General features: G+C 34.0%; 1 protein-coding gene across 1 annotated transcript; it reads right to left on the reverse strand.

Annotated features, from left to right (window-relative positions):
* Nucleotides 1-517: 517 nt before the first annotated feature.
* On the reverse strand, nt 518-20,012 carry LOC123718543 (otoferlin-like). Its single transcript, XM_045675155.1, has 23 exons — nt 19,978-20,012; nt 19,516-19,788; nt 18,742-18,928; nt 17,363-17,425; nt 16,843-16,927; nt 10,868-11,024; nt 9,018-9,204; nt 8,696-8,882; nt 7,988-8,111; nt 7,210-7,484; nt 6,267-6,457; nt 5,716-5,913; nt 5,394-5,510; nt 4,953-5,105; nt 4,654-4,854; nt 3,188-4,573; nt 2,972-3,106; nt 2,459-2,901; nt 2,089-2,378; nt 1,718-1,916; nt 1,397-1,635; nt 899-1,178; nt 518-750 (listed from the first exon to the last, which is right to left on the reverse strand). The coding sequence occupies exons 2-23, from the start codon at nt 19,710-19,712 to the stop codon at nt 570-572; spliced, it is 5,475 nt and encodes a 1,824-aa protein (XP_045531111.1). The 5' UTR covers nt 19,713-19,788; nt 19,978-20,012; the 3' UTR covers nt 518-569.
* Nucleotides 20,013-21,741: the final 1,729 nt, after the last annotated feature.

Here is a 21,741-nt window from a genome sequence, read left to right on the forward strand (position 1 = left end):
TACACCAGTATTGTATTTGTGTTAGTAATTTACGCTCATAATATATGATTCCATGATTACTAAGATTATATCTTTATACATTTCGTTAAAATCGTTTGGTATGCGAATATATATGTATATTTCTCGCTGATAACTCCGAGATATTCTGAGTGATCGCTTAGTAGGATTTTTAAAGCTTTTAAGATAGTCTTCACGAATGTATTTTAGAACCTGATATTAGGTATATATGTGTCTGAGTGACACATACCTGAATGCTATGTTGACTAGCCAGAATAAGGTTTTAGAACAAGTAACCTCAATTAAGGGAAATACCCGAAATAATTTAATTAAGTTATTTTGGGGTGAATCATAATGAGTTTTTATGCGATCGTCATATTTGATGAACAACGACACATGTATTTATATAGAACTAATCCGTGACAAAGTCTATCCAGTACTTTTTTTTCTTTTAATTTAATTTATGTCTCTATCTGTGACTTGACATTGTAATAATTTTAACTGCTTTTTATATTTTTTGTCGTATTAATCATAAATATAGCCATACTTCTTGTTAGATAATATTCTCCTTTTTAAGCTCCGAGGAACTTCTTCACTGTATAGCCAGGTACTGCGTACACGAACAATAAGATCATTAAAGCACATCCAATGACCATTCCGGCTTTTATGATGGTCCATTTGTAGTTATGCCAGAGAATGTAGCGTATCGATTTCAGTGGATTCAAGAACCACATAAATGATGCATCAGGACGACTGTAACGAAACATGATTCAAATCATACTTTATTAATTTAACTTACAAAACATTAACCTTCATTTATTGTTCTAATAGTGATTTTTGATAGGTTTTAGGCGTAAAGATTCTAGATAAGAATTTAAAGAAATAACATAGCTATACGAACTTGGGTTTGTCCAATGGATCTGGCTCACTCCGTCCTAATCCTGCTGGTACTTTCTCTGCATCTTCTCGAGAAAGTAAATGTATTTCAGCCTCAACTTTGCCCGTGAGCTCCATTTCTTCATTGTCCCGTTTAGTGTAAAAAGGCCACCAGCCTTTTATACGCTTTTGCTTGAAAATGTTGACCATTGGCACTGTACCGTCATTTCGTAACATCTCCAAGCTGCAAAGATTTGATGACTTTGCACCACGGGGGAAGCGATTTAGATCCAAAGTTAAAGCCCCTGAAATAAGAATCCAAATATAATTTCATATTACTAATAAAATGAAAATAAATGTTTGTAAGTCGGTGTCTTTTTTCCATACTTTAAAGCGATTTTGAGGATTTGTATACAGATAGGTCTCAAAATAGCTATTTACTTCGTGCTCCACAAAATTCTAAGCTTGAGATGAAGGTGTGTGGTACATAGTTTTAAGATAACAATTTTTCACAATGATTTACCCAAAAAATCATCTGCTGAAAAGTGATCTGCATCCCAGACTTGTAATTCCAGCCGAGCTGGTATTTTACATTCAGTTTCGTCCCAAGAAAACATGGATTCTTTTCGTGATATGACAATACGCTCCTCGGCCTCTAAGTAGTCAAAGGGATATACAAAACGCCAGTTAAAGTTCCCTTCGCCAGTCAATGAACGGTAGTGTATGTCAGTACTTTGACAATCATCGGGACCTTTCAGCCATCTGCGAAACAATTTTTTTTGTTTTAAAATAAATACCCACAAATTAGTTAAGTTAACCTGGATTTCGGTTAACCCTAACTCACCCTTTAACATAGATATCAGACATTTTTTCGCCGGTAAAGAAGGCATCGTCCTCAAGAACTACATCATCGGTGTTCCATATAATGACTCGCATTTCATAAGCTTTAGGTTTCCTTGGTGCGATGTTTACGGATTGTCCCGGAAGAGGCATGTCCATAGGGAACATATCCACCCACATTTCTATTCGGCCTTGTTCAATACCTGAATATAAACACTTTATTTACTATGCATTCGATTCCTAGGAACTAAAATGTTCGATTTCAAATTAAACAGATTACTAGTTAAATATTGATTACTTTAACTTATTAATAGTTAAGTTAAGTCAAGCTATTATATTGAATATTTGAATAATTAGTATGTACACAAAGCTTACCGGGCTTGTTAGGATTGTATAGTGGCCGGGTTTCTACATGTTCGACAACAAGATGCGTCCCGAGACGGGGAACCTCATGCCAGCGCCGAAGAACGTTTAATGCCATTTGTTCTTGAATTGTATCAGGATTAGTAAACAATTCCGGGTCATCCATAGACATGTTGAATATCGTTCGACCAACTCTAACACGACCATATTCATAAACAGGAGCATCTATTTTTACGTCTTTGCATAATTTGGCCAAAATCTGAGTTGGTTTCAATGCGTCACGCCAACGGTTATATCCCTCCCTAAAAAAATGTTTTTTTTTTAAATTACGTTTATTTTGATTAATTTTAAATATTTTAATTAAATTATATTTTTTACTTACTCGTCGTATTTCATTGGTAGTCCACACGTTGCTCGATGGCGGCTGTAGAATCTATTTTCTAAATCAATTTTTGTTTCACCGATCAAGTCGTCTTTTCCTAGTAGATCCCAGTCAAGAACTTGAACTGTTAACATGGAGTCTTGTGGGAAAGTAGCTTCGGTTTCAAAACATCGTCCAAACACAGGATTTAGCTGTTTGGATTGGTAATGTTGTTTATCGCTTATTTTCCGTGATCCAAGATGAAGTACAATGTATGGATCAGCTTTTCCATTAAAATCCATAGGATGTAAATCAGTAGCTTTTACTATGTAGACTCTTATTAAAACGTGAATTGGCTCATTACTTGGAACTGCCTGGAAAAATCCATTGTTGGGATCAAATCCAAGCGAATTATGATCGTCAATATTCTTTGATAATGGCCATTTGTATACTTTAAGAGCTCCCTGTAAAAATATGTGTAATTATTATAAAGATCAAAATTTGTGTATGATACGATTATAGTCGTTTACAAACTTTAAATGTGCCAACAACGCGACTTTCATCCTCCGCTTCATCTCCAGTTTTTTTGCCACGGTAAAGGTCAAACGAATGTAGCCAGTCTTTGAACTCTTCATAATCTGGTACGGCTTCTAACTCATGTGGATAAATCTAAAATTAGGAGAACCAATGTGAATTATAGAAAAGCAAATTAAAAATTAATGGAATTCATAAATATGTTACTAAACTTACTTTAGCCAAAGTTGAATATGGTATTTCACTGATACTAGTGATTGTTGGGCTCATCTTAGACTTTGGCGATACGGTTTGACGCCGCCTTGACCGTTCTGTTCGTGGGGAATGACCTTCATCTCGCGATGAGTGAGTCTCATCAATATAACTTAATTGACAAGGTTGTAACAAACCTTGCCTTTCTTTTTTATGTTCCTTTTCTTCATCTATCATGTTCTCAACTGAGGAAAAATATTTTGTCCACCAATCCTTGTTACTATCATCGTCCTCCGGTATTGACTCCGAGCTTTGTTTACGCTTTCTACTTAGTTGACGTTTAGGATATCCAGGTGTTTTCTTGCGCATTGGAGATGTTGCATCTGAGCCATAAGAGGCACCGTAAGGATAATCGAGTTTAATTAACGGAGAATATTCTCTGTCATCTGTAGTCATAATTATATCTTCTTGGACTATACGATTATTACGTAGGTCAACATTCTGAAGTTGTATTAAAGATTTTTTCCGCTCTTCTATTTCTCTTTCACGTTTGCTCATTGGTGTATACATGTACTTATGGATGGAATTTATTGTATGAGTACCAACTAAAGTGACTCTACCAAAGCTGCGACAATCCAATACGCGAATAGTTAATGGTGGACGATAAAGATCTTGATCCGGCAATTCCACATCTATGTATTTAACGGGATTTGAAAAGTTGGGGTTTCTTTTTGTATTTTGTATTATAGAGGAGTATATAATGTGACCGGCACATTCGATATCAACTCTAGGCTTATCAACTGAAAGCAAATGTATACGCTTCAGATTCCTCAAGCCCCAAAAAAGTACTTCAATCCGGTATTTGGACAACGTTGGTCGTATTCCAACAGGAACTGGAAATATCGGACCTTTGTTAACATCGGCTGGTTGTTTCCCATTAGATTCTCTAGGTTCTGGAAGTTCAGGTAGTTCAATCGTTCCTTGTTTTAAAGGTACTTCAAGAAGTTCAAATGTAGCTAAAAGCTCTCCAGCGCTTTCTCCACCACGATAAATGTTATACCACTCGAGACGAGGTGGAAAGTCCGGTTTTTCGTACTTTTCATACAATGATTTGACATGCGGCCTAGCTAAAGCACGCCCGATAAAATCTGATTTTCCGACTTTATCCTGGTCAAAAATTTCAATAGATATAGTTGGTGAATTCTTTTTTATTTCGTCTATTGTGCTATATAATAGCACGTCATCAAACACAAGGAGTTCATCCCAAGTTGGACTTAGAGTTTCGTCAATAACTTGCGTAGTCGCAGAACAATCTTCAATGACGACTCTAGCGAATGGATCAGACAACCCAGAGGAATCAGAGCCTATTAATGACCTCGCTTGATAAATGTAGGCTCTCATCTGGAACTTCTGTAAAAGTTTTAAAGTTTGGAATTATAATTAAAAGTTATAATAATCACCCTTAATAGAAGAACAAACTTTAAACTTACATGTCTTTCAGAATAGAATATAGTGCTCGGTGGATTGGCCCGAGGTCGTTCTATATTGTTAAGTTCTGGACTTAATGAATAACCCCGAGGTAAGCCATCAATAAAATGCGGCTTGTCTTGCAAGAGCCCTAGCCATAGATAGATCTCGATTTTAGCTGGAACGGTCCAACTGCTTGGTGCCGATGCTTTCTTACCTGGCCACTACAAAACAAATTGTATCTATTAATTACTGAATAACCTAACTATTAAACAGTGTTCATAACAAACTATTCTATTTTCGAACTTTGAATTTATATTACCTTTAGGAATAGTGTTTGCATTTTGCCACAAAGTCGGCCAATTTCATCAGGTCGGTCTGAATAAATTATGTCTCGCGCGGGAATGCGTTGATATGCTACACGCTTCCCATTGCTTATCATCCATATGAAGATATCGGGCATAGCATGTTGTGACTACAATGTAAGGATTAATTATTGAGAATAGTAACTAATACACAATGTTAAATTATTGAAATAAAATAAAATGAAAAGGGTGGTTTTGCATAGTAGTTAATCATCAGAAAAAAATAAACTTTAAACAAGAAAGTTCATTATTCGTCATTACGTTTGTGTTCATTACAAACTATTTAATAAATATTAGTTTAGTTCTTCTTTAATATTTTAAATTAGTTAATTTAAAATAAACGACGCTAGCAAAGCAGTGTTCAAGAATTAAAAAATGCAATTAATAAATATACTTACGTCTTCACATATATATCTTAATCGGTTTATATAGGCGTAGGTGGTTTTCAGTCGGTCTTTAACGGAATGTCTTGTTATAATCGCCTTGAGTGTCCGAGCCATGTTGGCGAGTTGTTCCTAAGAATAATTTTTGATATATTCGTATAAATTTCTTAAATGCATAACGAATATCAGCACATTTATTTTAAAAACAATATTTTGCGCATCTAAAGAGCCAAGTCTATTTGCCGGCAATGAGGGAATTATACCAAATATTATAAAATAGTTCGTCTTACATTGATTTGTTTTAAATCATACTAAATTAAACAATTGAACTACTTACAATTTCATAAATGCATAACTTTTCTCTTTCTCGATCAAGTTTTGTATTACCGAGCGGCGGACCGTTCTTCATGTATTCGATATATTTTGCACAGTGGACAGTGACCGTTTCCATTACAGACTTTAATGATGCTAGAGCTGTATTTTCAAAGTTTCTATTTGTTTTTAAAGCCATTTCAGCGTCTGTGAGTCCATCCTCCTACAAAATATATTCTACGTGTTACATTTTGTTTTTAAGTAAGCCAGCTTCTGTGCTCAACGAATTAAAAACATCTCATTCCTCTATTAACAAAATGTTTACTATACAGTAGCAGTATTATAAAGTATAGTTGTCCAAACTAAACAAGCCCTTTACAAAGTGATCTGACCAAATTAGAGTAAGAGTGTACAACGCTAATCGAGTATTCGAGTATAAAAAGAATCATGAAGAATAAGAAGATATTATGTCCACAAAATTATTAATCCATATTTCAATCTTGCAATTAGACCAAATTATTTCTTATGAATGTTTCTGTAGGTATGTATAGAAAACTGTTTATTTTTTTTATTTACCAATAAATCTATTATGTAGCTCAACATGTTTGAATTATATAAACGGCGGCGATGGTCGGGCCATATACTGCGAACGTGCATACACTGCTTTGTGTCCCAATAAGGTAGGTAGTAATAATATCTGTCAGTTGACTGAGCTTTCATAGCGTAACTTGTGCTTTGCCAGTATCCAGTATCGGCATTGAGTTCATCTAGAAGTAAGTTAAGAATAATTGAGATCTTGTTATGTTAGTAGTTCCTTCCTAGCTAATGCAAAATCTATATTTCCTAAAGTAATTGTTTGCTTATATATTATGAAAAAATATATTGCATCATACAGTAATAATGCATTTCTCATGGGAGGGCCAATTGACAATACTACTAGTAATCGATTAAACTATTCGAATAAAACATCAAATCAGTGCTGCTCTGCGGGTATGAAACGTGGTCACTAAAGACATCTCGCACTTTCTCCAAGTCTTTGTCTACCGATGCCACTGCCGTTTGGTATGGGTACTGGCCCGAGAACACTAGTCAGTGCCGAGAAGCTCCGATTAGCCAGCAGATCAATCGACGCTAGTGAAAATAGATAGGCCATACACTCCAAAGAGATTCCTAGATTCCTCAAGCAGGGGCTTGATTGATACCCGCAAGGAAAGCAAGACCACTTACTAGTAATCGTGATGAAATATTGCTAACAAGTACATTACACACTTGGATCTTCCAAGTTATCATTTGATATTATATATTAATTGGAATTGAAATTTCTCCTCTTTACTAATCATATTATGTTCAAATCAATGGAGCCACTAATTGCTACCTATACACACTCTAGGATATATTGGTACATAACTCTTAATTAATTTTAATGAGTTGATATAGCGGAAAGAGCATTTTCGTAAATAAATAAGACTGAAAGCTAGCTACAGTATATATTTATCGTATTAAAATTAATTGTATTTACCTAAAGATTCGACAGCCAAGTCTTGCGGTCTTCTCATCGAAGTGTGAGGGCCGTCTATGGAATTGCCGGCATTTCCGATGCTGAGTTCAAAGTGGATCGGTTTATCGGTTAACTTTTTGTCAATCATATTCACGTTAAATACGCTTCCGAACAAAAAAAACTCCTCGTGTTTCATATAGGTAAATTCGTTTATTGGCATTATTGGTTCAACTTCAACTTCCGATGATGGCGTTTCAAAATTATCAATCACTTCAGTGCGTATAGATATTAGAATTCTGCGAATAATAATATGATGTTGATCTTAGCTAGATAAAATAAATGAAGAAAGAAATAATGAAGGATGGAGACAAATTGGCTTGGGTATCCTAATGCCTAATCCTAACATTCCCTTCTTAACGCGCAACTTTCTGGACGTCGCTGAAGATGGCATGGCACAGCTTATAAGTTCAAGAATTAAGATTTATAATTAAGATCACGAAGAGTCAAGTATTTACAAAATCTATTTTTTGATGTCTAACTTCAATTTATAGAGCATTGTTGGCCTAGCCTGGCTTGAGCTTGCGACTCTCATACGGTTGTAGGTTCAAACCGGCTTTTTTTCATATGATCCGGCATACCTTTGACCCAAAAACTCGACGGAGTGCGTCAGACACAGAAAGCTGATCACGTACTAGCCTATTAGAATTTTTTTTTATCACGGAACATATACCGAAGACCAGCGTCGTAGCGTCATTTTTATGAGTTATTTATACAACTTTGTACATAACAAAACACGAACCTTGCCCTATATTGCACCCCTTCACCCATTCCTTTATTCAAATTAGATGATTGATCTAATAGAGCACATTCACGAGTAGATCCGTACATATAAATGTAGGCCGGTCCAAAAGTTGGCAGAAATCCTGTAAAATATCACATATTAGCTTTATTTTTATTAAAGGTATAGTTGAAATAGAATATAGGCTCATTAGGTAATTAAATGTAGTGTATTTTTTTTAAAATAACATCATCTAAATGACAACCCTCTCGAAGACTGCACTCCTCTAAACGCGAACGCAGATTTGTGAAAACTCTTGTCAATAAATCTGGGGTGATAGCTGTAAAACTTGTAGCGACAAAGTTTACAGAGAATTTTGAAAAGTGCTGTAAATAATATTCATAAATTTGGTGGAGTACCATTAATATGGTCCTCAGCTTATGGGAGTATTACACATTTAAATAAAATAGGATAAAACGGAAATTCACAAGGCGATGCTTTGAGTGCTTTTCAGTAGCTGTAGTCAGCGAGAGCGACAAGTTGACATATATCAATTTGTTTGAGTAAATAAAATTCAGAGATTCAGGATAAATCTAAAATCGCAGTCGTAGCCGGAACATTATTTCTTTGTTTTATGTTAGTAATAAATAATCATTATTAATAATTTAAATAAGTTGTATTAACGCAACGCAAGTGATCAGATTCAAGTAACCTGAAAAAAAGTCTCACCTTTTTCCCCATCATGTGAAATAGTATTTAAATCAAGGAAATGGGTGGCAATTATACTAGGATGTATGGCCACATTATCTCTTAGTTGAATTTTGACGCGTTGGCATAGAGGTGGAAACATTTCCGTGAATACAATTTGTTCATTCCAAACTGGGGCAGAACAGTTCTTTTGCACTGAAGTCTTTCCCTATTTAAAAAATAAATATAATTAATTGTAGATAGGAAACCTTGAGATCAATTGGTCGCCAACTTTCACAAATGCAATATATATCTAGTGAGAAACTTATATATTATTTCATATATAGACTTAAAATGTACTTACTGTCATTCCAGCAAAAGAAATTTGTACATAAGGGTCAACGATGTCTTGGCTTTCACCAGTAAATGCGCTTTTTATGTTCGCAAGTAAAGACGTATCCATTTTAGGTAAACCATCTGCCTTATATATGTTGATAACAAATCTCGCTCTTTGACGCTCAATCGTAACACCGTCCGGAAGCAGCAAATTTCTAAACCAAACATAATGGTAGCGATGTCACACAAAATTTTGATTTAAAACACTGTCTCCATATTGGCCTTAGTTATAAAGTCTATACTAATATAATAAAGCTGAAAAGTTTGTTTAATTGATCACGGTAACTTCAGGGTCCAATTAAATATCCTCCAACGACAAAACAGTCGGGGAATTAGAGAAAGAAAATATAGAGAAAAGAATATAGGGGAAAATTACACGCAGGGACAACAAAAAATTGCATTGAGAAATTATCTTGCGCTGTCATATGCATATTGTATAAACAAAAATGTAATTAACTTAAAACCACATACAAACAAATTGAGATAAAAATTGAAGTTTGGTTAAATTGAGATAACTTGCGTTATTAATCTCATAACCATACGTAACATCATAGGCCTTTGTGATCTTACATTCCTTAAAGTCAAGTGCAAAGGACGTAGCGGTGTAGCGGCGCGACTCGCTTTGAACTAGAGCTATCGGAGGCATCAAAGAATTTTCTGCATTGTTCAAATTTTTTTATAATAAGATGACATATCATAACAAACAAGTCGATCTACTTTATGTTGTATCTACGACGATTATTTTGTGTATTGAAATTATTTTTTATGACGTACGAGTTCTTGTTAAATAAAACGTATTCGTCTTTAGAATAATATGCATTTTTGGAGCAAATACAATATTCAGGTTTTAGTAATAAACTTACTTTTGTTTCCGAGAGAGTTTGTACTGCTATTCGCGGCACTTCATTTTAACGGTTAACTTTTAATGATGTCTAAGTCAATTCTATTTGTTGTTAGCAAATATTAATTCACATTTATTTAACCTATAGTTTATTGAGGTTTCGACCCCTAGGTTTTTAGGGTACTACCACTATTATCAAATCAATTATTTATTCATATTGGGTTTTTACTTTTTACACATTTTTAAGGTTTTTAAGGGTTGGGCGTGGACAAATAAATCGCTTCACAGATTTAATTTTGCAAATCGTTGAAGATTGTTTAGCTTTAAAATATAATCATGGCCACAGCATTAACTAATATAAAATGATCTTCATTATTTAGGTAATTATTATAAGTTTTGTCATTGTTTTATCAACATGATAGCAATTAACGGGAGTGAAACCATGGGGCACAGACTCTATATTGCATGAATGGCTCAAATTTATTCCTTTACATTATTCATTCCAAGCACAAATCTGTGTGGTCAAGAGTTATTCGTGAATACAAAAATATTTTCGCTAATGTAAATAATAAATTAATTGAAATACGAGGTCGGAAACTATTTGTAATTTATTTATTTTACGGAGTTATGCAACCTACCTACGGCTATGAAAACTGATTTACATAACATTTCAAAGAACAAATATTGTGTTTAATTAACAGTTATGGAAAAGCTTGAAACTTTTATTCAAATAAATAGTAACAATTTTAAGTAATTGATTAAACATTAATAATGCAATGTTTTGCAGTAATCAAATTCATTTGTATAAAATAATATTCATGAAAAATTGTTACATGTTTTCGAGTTACCTTACCTTTGCAAGTTTGCACAAAAAATTTAATCAGTTTAGATTGCATATAATAGTCTTTTTCTTTCTTTTATGTCAACTTAGATTGTAAACAATTACTTAGATAGCTTTATATTTCGTTTGTACTTACGCTTCAATGTCATCTTCGTCCTTTTCACTCTTTGGTGGTATTTTTACTTGATCGCCTTTTCCAATAACACTGATATCACATTTGAGATACCCCTTTGGACCAGCGGTGACGTCGTCAGGGTCAGTAAGTAACGCCCATTTGTGATAGAACTGCCGATCTGGTGATAAATCATGTCGTCATTATAACTGGCAAAATTTAAACAGTTTTAGTGAAGCCAGTTTACTACTTTTTTCATTGGATATTTCGCTTAAAATTCTGCGCTAGCTGGGCGGATTTTGTGGGAAGAACGTTATAGTTTTGTTTTCTTTGAGGAATTCACGTAGTATATATTCATAGCATATAGATCGATGTATTCTATTTGGTAAGAAATCGTAAAAGCCGCTTCTATTTTTAATTAATAAAGAGTATAAGTTTATGTGCCCGCTTAAAAACATCTTTCATACGATGCGCATACATTTTTTTTAATACCCGTGACACATATGATAATATATAACATTATTGAATTGTAAAAATAGTAACACAACAATAAAATACAAAAAAGGTTCTATTGGCGAGAATTTAAAGGGGAAATATAATATAAAATACATAAATGTAAACTTGGGATATATTGTAAGTCACTTACACTTACAATATTTTTGGCATAGAAAACTGAACTGAATAGCTTCGGAAAGGGTATTAAATTAACAGACATGAATATTATCCCTATATCCCTATTGGGGCTTAAAGGAATTGGCGTATCTAGGAATAAGATCTAAATAGATGTCTTGACCAACCAACTCCCATCCACTATGCTTAATAGGTCTTGTTATTAAAAAAAATCGCTTTGCAATGTACACGCCGCTAGCAAAATTAAATCTTATATAATAATCGTCGCTTTATCGACAATAATATGTGATTTTGTTTCATTTATATTATTACTAAAACATTATCAATAAAATAAATACAAAAACACCAAAACTACCAAGGGGTATATAGTATATATGATACATGTAGTTATCATATGTTTTACATTCTATTATTATAAATATATATAACATATGATAAGCGTTTTTACACATAAGCTAAAAACCGGAGCATTTTTGAGTAACAAAGACTTTTAGTAGTTTATAGTACAGAAAAATCTGAAAAATGTAGTGCATGATATGGTTAGTGAAGGTATTACTTACATTATGACTGGTTATGTGTACTAGATATGTAAATGTTTTTAACGTTATAATTATTTGATAATCGTAATTCTGCGTGGTGGCGGTCAGTTGAATAACATAATAATGACACAAAAAATATTATATTTATTAAACAGTATAATGGTTACACTGACAAGGTTTAGAACTGGCTAGTTAGAAAAATGTTTCTATTAGCAATGGCTAATGAAAACTTTTTGAATTTCAATATTAGAACTCTTAGGTAACCTAATTGGTATTGGTAAGGTATTGCATTCATTTGTCATTTGTTTTAGTGAATTGGCGGTAAATCTAAAACTCTTGTTTTACGCGAAAATGAAACTAACGCGAGAATTTTTTTCGGTCAGTGATTTATTATGACTATCGTTGTGGGCTTACTCAACAACAAAGTTCTGATAGGCCGCAATTAGCATTTTTAATAAAGCCCCATCTCGTGCCGCTATTTACGAGTTTAAGCGTGGACGTAGCAATCTCAATGATGATCCGCGTGAGGGACGTCCTTTAACAAGGCTACTGAAGATAACATGAGTGCTGTGCGACTCATGATAAAGGAAGATAAGAGAGTGACCTATCAGCAGATACGGGCAAGCCTAGGCATTGGTATGAATCAAGTTCAAAAATTACACGAACATTTAGACGTCAGGAAGCTTTCTACCAGATCTATTCCCCATTCTTTAACCGACGACCAGAAACACTAAATGTTAGATAAGTTCAACGGCAGTGACTGAAATACTGTATTTGTCATCGTCACAGGTAATGAAAGCTGGATATATTCCTACGAACCCGAAAACAAAAGACAATCAGCTCAGTGGGTGTTTCCTTTCGAGAATCGGCCAACTAAGGTATAGAAAGGAAGAAGTCACGGATAAAACATGATTGCCTCATTTTTTGGTCGGAAAGGTCATTTCGCGACAGTTGAGCTAGAAGATGGAAAGACAGTTATTGCAGACTGGTATGTCAATCACTGTTTGCCTGTTGCCTTGGAAAATCGACAACAGCGCCCTCGAAGCAGGATCCTCCTTCACCATGACAATGCTCTAGCGCACTCCGCACAACGGACTGTTGAATATTTGAATATGGCAGGTGTCGAGATTATGAGTTATCTGCCATACACTCCTGACCTGGCGCCCTGTGACTTTCATTTATTCCCAAGAACTCAAGATAAAATTCCATGTATTCGCTTTACGAGCCCTGAAGATGCGGCGAAAGCATACGAAAATACCATAGAAGAGACCCCTAAGCAAAAATGGGCCTACTGCTTTTCTCAGTGGTTCCATCGAATGCAACGATGTGTAGAGGGGAACGGAGATTACTTCGGCAACTTTCTACATTAAGACCTTTTTCATTTTCTAAAAAAAAAACAGTGTTACGTAGTAGGTATTATAAATTTGGAACAACGATGAAAAAAATAATTACTGTAATGTAAATTAGTAACAGTTAATAAATGTAAACTGTATAAAGTATTAAATATAATAAAGATTGATTTTATGAGTAGGTTTTTGGTTTGTTAGGGTAGCCTAGGAAAGGTTTATAAGGTAATAAATACATCTTCGATTGAAAGCCTCCAAAAATGTCCCAAAATTAATTATATACAAAAGTATTTTTTTGTCTTTGAGCTCAGTAATTAAATAGAATCTTTAAATGTAAATTTTTGTGAAAAATTAATTAGCATTTTAATTGCGTTGTACTATTTATAATATGTACCAGCTCTTTCATTCCCAAATGTCACAATTAAATATGGTAATCACTCTTTAAACAAACAACGTATTAATATTTAATATAAATATAAAATATATTTTAGGTATATGTATATATAACGTTGTGAAAATCACATGTGTTTACGTATCATCCTAGTTTGAAAAATTATTCGATTAATATTGCGTGTCTACAGTCAGAAAACGTGCCTGTGGTGAAGAGCTTTGGTATTAACCGTTCCAGTTAAATTTTTCTATGCCTGAGTGGATATTTATATTTTAGCTTTAATTTCCTATACAATTTCCCCTGGCATGAGATTCCAATAAAAACGTAATTATTGATTAATTTATTTCCTTTGTATTCTTTATTTGCCGTTGTCGTGGCCGCGAAAGGCCCCCATTACTTTCGTAATTATTTCTCTCCGCTTTGTTCTAAGCGTATATTTTTGTTTTTACCATAACAGACAGTCATATGAAAAATAAATATATTAAGTGTATGATGTGTCTATGAATGTAAATGTTATTAATACATAGAATTACTAAGAGTCCTATGTCCCCCAAAGGACATCCAGCATAGAAAACCAGCCCGATATTGTAGCTTCCTTCGCCTCTGCAATGATGTTTCGTTGCCAGGTCTATTTTGGGCGGCCTTTGCCATGAGGCTTTCAGTTGTTTTTTTGGCAATGTGACTTGGATCTCCCGAAGCGTATGGCCCACCCATTTTCACTTTCAGCGTTTTGTAGTCCTGTCAATTGCTACGCTTTTCCATAGCTCCTATAGCTCTCCCAGCATCTCTTATCAGCATAAAAGATGCTCTTAGGCCAGAATATTCCAAGGAATTGTCGAAGGTTGACGAAGGTCTTGAGGTGTTGTGTGATGTTCTTACACATAGAATACAGGAACGTAACAGATGAACTGACATTTTAAAAGTAAAATAGAATCTCGTTTAGCATGAAGTAAGTGTAATTATTATTATTGAACTTTAGTATTTTTAGGAATATGCAATGGTAAATAAATCCTTTCTCTTGCCAGTCTCTATTTAAAATTGCGCTAAAAGCATTGATGTATCGCCAGAGGGTCTCTTAGTTGAAAGGCTAATTAAACTAAAAACCCGTGTGTTCTCGGAAAATATGAAACATTCGTTAGAATGAAACAACAATTCACAGAGATATTATGTTTCAACATGATTAAAATTGCCTGAAGCTGATATAGCAGATATCAGTTTATTAATTGTTTTCGTATCCACGCCAAATAGGGATTGGTAGTATAAAGATATGTGTTGCCTACGTATTTCGATCCGATATTTTCAGCTATATGAGGTATATTGTCTATATCCAAAAAAAAACTTTAATGATTAAGGCAACATACACTAAAAAATACAACCAAACATATGCCCAACGCAAATTTAACATGGTGTCACCGTGGGCCTAACCATCTTAGAATGACTTCAAGCATTACACAATACACACGAAATAAAAATGTTAATAATTAAAGTAATAAAAACATTTTTTTTGGGACTTTTCATTTAACTACCGTGTGATTTTAACTTACGATGGCTATGTAAACGGAATCGGTACTACTATTGGGAGCAGTGTCGACACTGAATTTGAAGTGCTGCTGTATTTTTTCGGCTAAAACATTTTCTATAAATCAAATAGTTTGTCTTTATACTTTCGTAACTGCCTTACATTAACTATTCCAAATTCTGTGCGCTTGTATGCTTCGGTAATACCAACGTATATTAGTTTTTTTGTATTCATTTCATCAAACTCTCTATGCATAACGAAAGATCCGTCTCATCGCCATGCTGAACATCTTAAATATAATAATTAAAAAAAATCAATAATAACTTATTGTTGAATAATTATTATTATATTAAATAAATATTTAGTAGTTATTCTAATACTACTACGTTAAGTAATATATGAACAGTTATTGCACTTCTGTCTTTGTGCTCATTGTGACTTTCATAAGTGCTTAGCGGTATGCCAATTCTGAATAGAAATAATCCGCGTAGCAAACTGGACCGAATACCTAAATGTATTGAAAGCACGAGTATATGACTTTTCTTTTCAAAATATACGACATGTATGGAACGTGTGTTAATACTGTACTGTACTTTAGGCTAAGTACTGACACGTTTGTAACATATATTATATTTAAAATTTAATAGAATAGTTGTTATTATAGCGATCCGTGATATATAACGTTTCTATGTTAGCTACTTAATAGGACCAAAAGTTAAATTTCAATGAAATAATATTTTACTTTTATTATAATATTTGGAGATTGACGTGCTTCTCGTTCGTTCTTCTAGATCATGATATTAACTTTAACACCCGCCTTTCTTTGGATATTGGATTAATGGATATTATACAGCGCATCTTAGATCCACATAGATAAATCAACCATACTATTCAACTCGTAATTTGAATATAGAACTCGAGCGTGCAGTACTTAGATGTTATGGACTTATGGACTTGATATTTTCTAAATCAAAACTAAAGTATAGTATTTATGATGAAATTTATACTATACATCTTATTACAATGCTATCGATCGTAGGATGGTCGATCACATGGGATTATATTATTAACTAATATAATAATCCCGAATCGTTGTAATAAAATATAGTTCCATAACAGTAATAGGTCAATAAATCGTTTTTGAATTATTTTTTATTCATTTAAGACATTGTTGCAACACAGAAATGGTAGAATGTTAAATAGAATAATTAAGACGCCAACGGGGGCCTTATCGCTCTCAAACGACCTCATCCAGACATCTACTGTTAGGGAAAATAAAATATGGTAAGTGCGAAACTATATGTGTTACTAATTTTAAAGAAAAAATATAGTATCTACTTCAATTAACGACTGAATGTTTGGATTTAAACGAAAAATGTGTAGTGTCAATACGCGAGCACGGTCATAATTCGTCATCGTCATCGATTGTTAAGCCTTTAAAAGAGTTGTTCTGCTTCAAAAGCGTAAGCTCACAAAAGAATTTAAAAGAACAATTAATTTACGTTCCTTTATCCTCAATAAAGTTTTATCCATTACATATTTAAAAAAACGCTCAGCAAACGTTGACGTCATACCTGTTTGATTCCACACAGTTGCCACATCCAGCTTGAAATTTCCCAGCAGCTTATTAGAGCGGAGAATATTGCGGGAGTGTAGAACCTGAAACATATGACATCTTGCACGGGACACGTCGCAAAAATATAACGCTAGAGATTAAATTCAGGAAGCGGAAAGCCCTCAGGAGACAGGGTGAAATAGGCTGTGTTATAGTAGGTTTATATCCGGAAAAGAGTCGAAGAAATGTATAGACCGTACACCTAATTATAGTAATCTGCTAGAACTTAATACGATACTTAGCAATAATTGCAATCGACCTTTCAAGAGTACGCAGTAAGCTCTAGGATTAATCGTGCTGACCTACTTTACTGTAAATATGAAAGCGCTGTGTACGTAAAAATGCACTAAGGATTTGAAGTATTGGCTACCACTTATTATTATAGATTAAAAATGACTCCTTTTCCTACAAGTAACACACATTTGCGGTAAAGCGTTAAATGAATTCGCTTCGCTTTATTCTATTAAATATATACGTACCGAAAGCGTTATTATCTTGTCGAAAAGCATGATTGGTGGCATGTGGAAGTCGAACACGAAGTACTGAAAAAATACAACTTTTTATTGTAAGTATTGGTGATATTAATATGTTTTTCAAAATAAATGCGAAAAATGTGAATTGTTATGTCCTAAATTATACCTATAAATGGTTTTATACGTAGATGAAGATGTTTTGTCTAGTTTAATGTAATCTTTAAAATCAACCTCCACCCATAGATGCGTTATGATTAACCTTAAATATTAGAAGGTAACATGTATTAAAAACATTATAAATTTTAGTGAAACGTATTGAGGTGTGGTGACAAATACGTTCGAGACTATTCATAGCGCTGCTTCATTCTTACAAGGAGATGATTGGATCAATATTTCTTTTAATTAAATACTTAAACAGCACCAGCGCCAGTTCAGACAGTACTCTTGATACAGAAATTGTGCTTGAAGACAGTGCCTCTTTGGAAATCAATCAAAGGAAAAATAAAAAGGATCTTGGTTTACTATTGCTTTTCGTTGATTTATAATTCATAATTAAGTTGATGGTAATAGTTCGTCCCCTTTCTTTTAAATCCATAGTGTATATGGATATGGATAATAGGTACTAATGTTACAATCAGATATTCTAATTACGTAAACAAAGCTATCGTCTAACAGTGTTTACATTGACACGCCGACAGCTCTTCGTATTTCATGAGAAATTACAGGTTGTCGGGACACTGTAATATCAATTGCAAATTTGTCTCTTGTATGAACGAGATCAGTTTCTATTGATGAATATGATAATTTATCTTGAGAAATGCTAAACCTGGTATAGCAGTCATGATAATAAGTTATAGGAATAAATCGTTGAACAACAAACAGAGGCTCATAAGCGCGACTTCATTATGAATGAGTGAAGCTCTATTGCAATTCAGAACTTTTCCGCTCAAGGCAGTTTTAAGCAGTGGTTATATTCTGAATGCATTTGAGACTTTGTACGTTTTTATTATTAACTTCAGATCGAATTAAGAATTATAGCAGATGTTTATTGGTAGCTGTTTTTAATTCCTTTGCCCTTTAATAATTGACTCTAATTATACAATTATACTAGTCGGTATAATAAACCCACGGTAACAGAAATTTATATATCTATTATTTTATAAAATCATTACATGAAAATGGCACAACACCTGGGAGTTCACAAAAGTCATTATGTTTGCACGCTTTCGCTACAATGCAATCGTACCCAAACTTGTATTCATGATATTATTATTTAATGATAAGTGAATAATTATAACTCTTAATGAGCGATTCTGAGTAGTGCTGTTTAATAGTAAACAGCACTATTCAGAAAAATATAGATTTACCTTTAAATATAGATTTACCTCATTATAATAAGGACAATTGGTACTCTCTTTTACGCTGGTGTATTTACGTTGATCGCCGATTTGAACGCAAACAACGGGGTCCATATTAAGCCCGGCCAATTGCCGAGCTTCTATCACTGTGATGCAAATTTGGAAGTCCGCTGCCTTTAAGGCCGAGGGGCCAGCCATATCCATCGCAACACGCCTAAAAGAAAAAAAACTACTATGAAAAACAAACGCCTGCATACTCGTAAATCGTCTATTGTCGAATACCAATAATAGGACGAGGTTTTTTACTGGTGATTATTTATATAAGGTCACCGCATAATTGGAAATACTACTATATTATATGTCGAGACTTTATTAAAAAAAATGTTATATCTAGTGCTTTATCATAAACTTTATATTTTACTTATAAAAACAATCTAGTTACCTATTTAATAATTAATATATGACGTTAAAAACTTCTTGTGTATTGGATACGGTAAGAAAGTTGATCGGGATGTAGAAATGGTGCGGAGCACTACTAGTTATGTTAATTAATTATTTTAAAGCTATTATTCATTCAAACATTTAATATTCATCATTCAATTTCAAATGCCTGAAAATGTTTTAATAAAATATTTCGTGGAAATCTTTTACATTTGAACAATGCGCGTGTTATTGAAATCGGACAGCAGCACGATAGCTGTCACAAAAACAAACGAAAAATTTCAAAATTATAAAATGGAATTGTTTTCCATCATCTGTTTACTGTTACTATACTGTTTACTATATAGAATAATAACTAACATTTTCTTTGTTTTCGGTGTTTCAACTGGTGATGGTGCATTAAGTAATATATCGTCAGACGACATAGAGGATCTGATTTGATTGTAGATGACATCTGGTTCACTCGAAGGTCCCGGCAGAGACTCTAGCAGGCCTTGCTCTTCATCTCCACTACTGTCTTGATACCGGTTCTTTCCGAGACCAATAAAGCTTCTCATTGATTTAAATGTGGATACGCGTTTGGTATTTCTTTCTCGAACTGGGATTTTTTCGGCGCTCACGGATAGACCTCGTCTAAAAATATGGCACATTTAATGTATAACAAAAAGTTTATTAAAATGTATCACTAACAATAATTATTTACTTTAGAAGCTGTTAAAATTCACGCGCTGGCGAAAGTACTAAGATTGCATCTAAGATCTAGGCAGTTCAGGACAGAGTTCTTCTAAAGTATAGATACATATATTCATATGATTAACGTACCTGAGAAGCCGCTTTCCCGCTGCTTTAATTTTTCGTGCCCGAGATATGTCTTCTTCCACATAAGCCTCCATATCTATCACAGTGTCTGTGTTCTGCAAGGTTCGTTCAAGGTTGGCGAAATTGCGTTGCAAATCATCAAGACCTGTGTCGTCATAATCTGGTGTCTGTGTCTTTGCGTTTGGATCCAGGGTTAACTCACGGCTTGGTCCTGCTTGAACGTCTGTTGGGATCGCTGGTGCAGAAGGACGGGCTTTCCCTGGTGGATCCAATGCTGCATTTGTTCCACCCGCAAGTTCTTTGGCGCGAGAAGATGGGTTGGGTGGTTTATAGTATACGTCCATTTCAAGGTATGCCTGAAAGAATAAATATGTTATTCACCTTTTCGATGTCTGATCTGTAATTTATTTGAGCGTCTAGTCTTCGGCCCTATGATATACAAAACGTCTTTAAAAATCCGGAGCCTTGGATGAGATTTAAAACAATTTATTAATAAATTAATTTTAATTTGTATGGGAAAATGAAGTAGCGTACTCAAGAATAATAGTCGGGTCAATTTAGACATAAAAATAGTGGTCAAATAACAAAAAATCACGGAAAGTTGAATGTTGGTGGAGTGCTGGGGTTTACCATTACAAATAAAGTTTTAAAAATCCCCATCGATCGTGTGTGCTACAAAAGTTATACGGGGTCAAAGGGTACAGTATGAGGTTTTTTCTCGAAAACGGTAAGTTTTATAAAAAGCTCAAGTTATAGACTTCCCCTAAGAGTTACAATTTCTGAGATCTCGCGATGCTAAGAGTCACATTATATATAATAGGATGCACATATAAGCCACGGGTATACATCCTTTTCCTACACTTAACAAAATCGTATCTATTGCTTCTGGGGTTGTTAGTGACCATAATACGAGACACGTTTGTAAGTAATAATTATAGATATTTTCTCCAATTAAGGCGTGATTGCCTAATGGTGAGGATACGATTCTTAATCCCACTGTCATTCATTCGAACTCCACCTCTGTAGAAATAATCTGTTTCCATATGCAAATTGAATGCTTGCAAGGGATTATGGAAAATAAACTTAAAAGCAGGACCCATAGAGGAAGCAATAGGATTATTACTTTGTCTCGTTACAAATCTCTCTTTCTAGTACGATTTTTATGGTTGTTTGGTGGTTTTAGTTTGCAAGAGGTCTACTTTGCTGAAACAATACTCGGACGTTGGTCCGATTGATATCACTATAAATGATTCGTAACAATGATTACTATTGCGTATCTGGATTTAAAAAAAACGATACGTGAGTGTGAACTGTAGGTGTCTTAGTCTGCGGTAACAATTAACGAGTATGAGTTTTTAGGCATTATTTTTTTATTAAAAGGACAGTGTACACAAAATTATTTTACTAATACTGAGCTAATACGTTTATTAATACTGAGCCATTAAATTACAATAACTGTATGTTAAGGACTAAGTTAACGTAGTATTTATATCAGAACAGTTATTAAAATACCTTGTAAACTAAAACGTGTATGTTTACCAATAACTATTGAATGTCTTGATGAACACACTTTACCTTTGAATCAACATATTCTTTTAATAAATGTAGTGTTTGTAAGTACACGGTGTGTGAGGAACTTGTGGTGAAGCGATAACGTAAAGAAACCGTGCCAGGGTTTGATTACCAAATGGAACGTTGATTAAAGGTAAACTCAGGTTGATATTCCAGTGGTTCCATAGGGACCAATAGTCAATCCTCTTATAAGGT

This window comes from Pieris brassicae, chromosome Z (genome assembly GCF_905147105.1).
Source record: "Pieris brassicae chromosome Z, ilPieBrab1.1, whole genome shotgun sequence".
Taxonomy (NCBI): Eukaryota; Metazoa; Arthropoda; class Insecta; order Lepidoptera; family Pieridae; genus Pieris; species Pieris brassicae.

Coding starts and splice junctions, on each gene's coding strand:
- LOC123718543 (XM_045675155.1), bottom strand. CDS start 19,712: ATGAGAAGCTTTATTGGTCTCGGAAAGAACCGGTATCAAGACAGTAGT. Junction 18,929..19,515: donor ACACCGAAAACAAAGAAAAT/GTTAGTTATTAT, acceptor TTTTTCTTTTAG/GCGTGTTGCGATGGATATGG. Junction 5,914..6,266: donor GCTACATAATAGATTTATTG/GTAAATAAAAAA, acceptor TATATTTTGTAG/GAGGATGGACTCACAGACGC.